Below are 5,000 nucleotides of genomic sequence, written 5' to 3'. Positions count from 1 at the left end.
TATGGTAAGTATACGTCAGTCAATCAGTCAGTCAGTCAATAAATCAGTTGAAATTGCGGGTTCGGGAGTTCGAGCCTCAGCCGACATTGTGTCCTTGGGAAAGGCACTCTTCACGAATTCCCACTTGGCTCGGTCCTTTCGGAGACGGATATTAAACTAGGAGGTCCCGCCTCTTAAAATAACCTAATACGGTTGATAGGGGTGTTAATCCCATACCATTTCACCGTTTCACCAATAAATCAGTTAGTAAGTCAGTAACTAAGTAAGTACGTACGTAAGTGAGTACGTACCCACGTAAGTAAGTATGTACGTAAGTAGGTCACCTTTTAGAAGAAACAGTCTTCAGACTTCAAAATTTATACAAAGGTAGCATTCAATATGTCTAAGAATATATGTGCGACAAAGCTGGAATTTCCTGAGTTCGAGCCCAAGGTTTTATACAATCGTAGGTTTCATTTTACAAGTATTGTTATAACGTACTCAAAATTTTAACCATGCTTTCCAATTCCACTTTTTAAAAACAGTGGGAGTTCTCTGTTCAGTATAGGTGGAGCTATAAATACACGCACTGCGAGTGGTGATGTAAGACAATATGCAAATAGAAATTAGAAAATGAATAATATACTATGTATATTTTAAAAAATATATAGGCATACATACACAGTGGCGTCGGTAGCCTAGTGGTTAGGCTTGCGGACTCGTAATTGTGCGTTTGCGAGTTCGGGGGTTCCAGCCTCAGCTCGGTCCGACGTTGCGTTCTTGGGAAAGGCATTTTACTCGAATTTCCCATTTGGCTCGGTCTTTACGGAGATGGACGTGAAACTCTGAGGCCCCGCCTCTTGAATAACATACTAGTGTTGATAGAGGCGTTAAACCTTTACCATACCATTTCACAGAATGTTGCTGACAACTTTGTTCTCAACCGTCATGGGTGCTCTGGTGTGGTTTGCTTCTTCTTTCCTATCAGACATCTTTCGTCCTTATCTCCCCTTCTTCTTTTTTATGTTTGTTACTCTCTTGTAACACCTCTAATTTTCTGGCGCTCATATGACCTTATGCAGTTGCGAGCGCCGTTAAACCTCTACTAAAACTAAAACTCTCAACCGTCCTACCTGCCCACACAGATGGCCCTCGTTGAGCGTGAGTTCAGGGTTCAAGTCCGCGCATTCCCGGGTCCCGACCAGGTAGATTTCCCGCCTCTGGAGCGTCCGGGAGGGACGGAAGCTGTACTCGCCTGTGACTCCCCAACCCAGGGCCGTGCAGAGGAGACCGGGCTGAGCCACAGGGTGGGTTGTGGGGACATGGCAAGGGGCACGGGGGGGGGGGGGGGGTATTAGAATTTAGAACATTTAATTTTGCTTTGTTTTGGTTATGGCTTTTGTTTCGTTTATTGTTTCGTTTTTATTTTTATTTTTAGTTGTTTGTTTTTTAAAATTTATCGTCGTCGTCGTATTGTTGTCGTTGCTGTTGTTGCCACTGTTGCTGCTGTTTTTTTTTTATTGTTGTTGCTGTTGTTCCTATGTTTGATGTGATTGTTTTTGTGTGTTTGTGTTTGGCCGATGGGCTTGGAATACAAAGGAGACATTCCCTTTTTAAAATTTTGTTTGACTGCTTACTATTTATTTATCTATTTATTTATTTATTTTGAGTAGGGGGAGTGGAGATGGGGGATGGGTTGATTTTGATGCCGCAAGAGACACATACATGTGAGGCAGCGTGGTGAAATCAGGCGCTCGTCACAATAATGAAATAGAAGAAAAAGGCATTTTTCCACCAGTAGCAAAATTCTTCTCGAATTTTGGTTTTTGGCTCACAACCTTTTATGTCCATTAAAAAACACATTTCTGTGCGGATTTTACTGAAAAACGCTGATTAAAGGAACCAAAATTGCAGATTTTCAGTTTTCAAGGCCTCTCAAGTTTTGGAAGTCATTGAACTTTGGTGGCCATTTTCTCGTTAATTTTACCTCTGAAACCAGGCGACCCCCCGCATCCGTCAATGGCAAATATCTAGACTTCTTTCCAAGGTAGGTTGGTACTTTTCCCACCCAAAACAAGGCAAATTAACAAGCTTTAAGCTGGCACTATTAACTCCACATGCCCAAAAATTGACGAGCGCCTGATTCCATGGCGTTGTGACACATATTTCATTTTGGAGGCAGGCACCACTCTATGGAGATTTCAAGGACGAGGGAGTTGGCTTAGGACGGGGAATGTAGTTAGTGACCAGGCGAATTGACAGCCAAGAAATCTGCTTGGAATACAGCAGGACAGAAGAAATAGATCTTGTAGATTAGAAACACATATCGAAATGACTCTTTTTCCTCCTCCCCCCTCCCGGTCTCCCCACTCCTTCTCTCCTCTCCCTCTCCCACTCACAATATCTCACTTATCTTTCCATCTCCAACTCTCTCTACCCCATCTCTCCCATGTCGTCCCCCGACTCCATCCCTCTCCCCATCTCTCCACTATCGCTCTTGGCGGTATTCGAACCCATGGCCTTACGGTTCAGAGTCCAATTGTTCTGACTAATAGCCCATTGACAACATCTAAAAATGCCCCAAAACGAAAGTAGCACCCCGTCCCCCAAACAACCAGCCCTCCCCTCTCGAATTTTGTTTTTATAAAAAAGAAAAGAAAAAGAAAGGGATAGATTTTTAAAGTATTACATTTTTTTAAAACAAACTCAAACACCCCTAGAAAAACTAAACAAAATAAAGCATAACAACAACAACCACAACAATAACAACAACAACAACAACAACAACAACAACAACAACAACAACAACAACAAATAAACAACAGAACAAAATACCCATACCTTTGCGAGTGCAGGACTGTCCAGCAGACATATTGCCCTTACAGAGCTGGAGAAAGTCACGTGGCGTGAGAGCTGTAGGAGAGCGATGTCGTTGTTCTCCTGGTACTCCAGATCTGTGTACCCTGGGTGGCTCACCACAGAGCTCACTTGTACAGACAGCTGATGAGATAACGGACTTTTATTTCGTTCCACTCACCACATAAATATATTAGGTATATATAGTCACTTCTACCTTCAGCTAAGGATCTAACGGTCTTTTATTTCTTCCCGGTCACTATATATACTATATTATTATAACGGTCTTTGGTTTCGCCACAGTCCCTGTATTAATCTTATATTATAGCGCTCTCTTTTACAGACAGCTGAGAGCATAACGGTCACTTTATGCCTGTAAATTCCCAATGTCAGGCTACGTGTATATCATTCTCATTTTCATATCAAACGAAACGTATATTTCCGTGCTATCACTCTACTAAGTATATATTATAGTCCATAATGTCACTTAAGGGATGGTGGGACACCTAAAAGGGCGTTTTGTGGTCAAATTAGGAAAATTGGCGTTACCACGTATTATATTTCCTAGGCATTCCCAGGACGATCTATAGATTTGTCCTTTTTCTACGTACATACTAAATTAAAAGTGTATTTGTTGATGAATAAGGGAATAAAACGGGATTAAAATTGGAAAACAAAATCCAATATGGCTACTGTTTCCCTAGCAACTGAACTAGATTTATATTTACCTTTTTTTAAGCAATTGATTTCATATGACCTTATTATGCAGTTGCTAGCGCCGTAAAACCTCTACTAAAACTAAACTACCCCCCCCCCCAAAATAAGACATGATGTCCCACAACAAATATTGGCTCTCTTGGGTTCGTAATAGCCGAGAAAGCCTTTAGGAGTCCCACCCCCTCGTAAAGTACTCATGTTCAAAATATCAGGCCAATTTATTGTACAGCTTAGGAAGAGTTCTACCTCCCCGGCGTCCTCCACAAGGGAATCCCAATCAGTCAGAACAGCGATGGCACTAGTGACGTCACGGACACAGTGGGCAGCGGTCAGTACCCACTGACTGGACACCAGAACACCTCCACACTGAAGCTCTCGCTTGCCTCCTGTTCTGGGAACATTGTCAAGGATAGTTCGAAGTCATAAATTATATCGTCGGTGTTTTTCACAAACCGGCTACATGCAGAAAGGCAAATTTTACAGGAAGGACAAAAAACTGATTCCTGTTAAAACGCGTAGCGTAATCTTACATATTTCAGAACAAAAGATTAAGTTATATATATATGTGCTAGTACCAAATACTACTTAATTTTTCTAAAATTCGACAACCGATAGTTTCATTTTGCACGTAGCCGGTTACAGGATGACTAAAAATGTGGAGCACAATGCAGGTGGCCGATTCTCTGCACTAAGCCGGTTCGAGCATGACGCTTCCACGCACAGCCGTGACACGAATCGTCATGTAGCCGGTTAGGCGCAGCTGTGTGCTACTGTTCGCAGTCATTGACCTAACTAGTAAAGTATAGATCTACATGGACGACCGCGAGTGAGTTATAGGCCTTGTATTTAAACTAATATGATCTTATCGAAAGCAGACTGGTTAAAACAAAATGCTTTAGAGTGACTAGTCCAATGCTTTGATTGGCCTTTTGTCAGTAAATTAATTAACCCTAATGGTTGAATGTAAGCCTGGTTACTATGAGATGTGGGTTCAAACTCTGTTGCCTGTCGTTTCATAATGTAGACTTTATATTTTAAAAATTCTAGCAGCTCTTTCTCCTAATTTTTGACATTATGTGACCAGCACTAGGAGAAGTCGTTGACCCGGTGTCTGAAGGCCATTACCGTGAACATATAAAATGGCAAAGTTTTTACGCCCCAATCAACATTATTGGGTTATTTACGAGGAGGGGTGGGATGGGGCGCTATATCTGTCCGTGTGGAAATTTAGCTATACTACGTGAAATATCCCAATGTGTCAAGTCAATAATTGTATGACTATAATTGTTGATAAGATGACCGCTATGTGTTGACAAAGGTATCAAATAAAACCCCAAACTAACCCAAACTACAGGACAAGACTTTTTCCAGTATTGTCTATGAAACCTCCGGTTTTACTTGATATCCTCCACGATCGGAGCCTTGGTATGTCACACGTTGGTCTCGGG

The 5,000-nt window shown here is 41.8% G+C and overlaps 1 protein-coding gene across 1 annotated transcript in view; it reads right to left on the bottom strand.

Moving 5' to 3' along the window:
* LOC101862448 (chymotrypsin-like elastase family member 2A) overlaps positions 1 to 5,000 on the bottom strand; it is an 11,048-nt gene that overhangs the window by 413 nt on the left and 5,635 nt on the right. The window contains exons 5-8 of the mRNA XM_005107868.3: positions 4,502 to 4,557; positions 3,799 to 3,943; positions 2,821 to 2,979; positions 1,113 to 1,274 (exon numbers count right to left, since the gene is read on the bottom strand). Coding sequence (XP_005107925.1) covers positions 1,113 to 1,274; positions 2,821 to 2,979; positions 3,799 to 3,943; positions 4,502 to 4,557 — 522 coding nt within the window. The remainder of the gene's footprint in view (positions 1 to 1,112; positions 1,275 to 2,820; positions 2,980 to 3,798; positions 3,944 to 4,501; positions 4,558 to 5,000) is intronic.

Source organism: Aplysia californica, unplaced genomic scaffold (genome assembly GCF_000002075.1).
Source record: "Aplysia californica isolate F4 #8 unplaced genomic scaffold, AplCal3.0 scaffold00638, whole genome shotgun sequence".
NCBI lineage: Eukaryota > Metazoa > Mollusca > Gastropoda > Aplysiida > Aplysiidae > Aplysia > Aplysia californica.
Note: the sequence above shows the minus strand (reverse complement) of the source record. Positions and strands in the feature narration are given on the sequence as shown.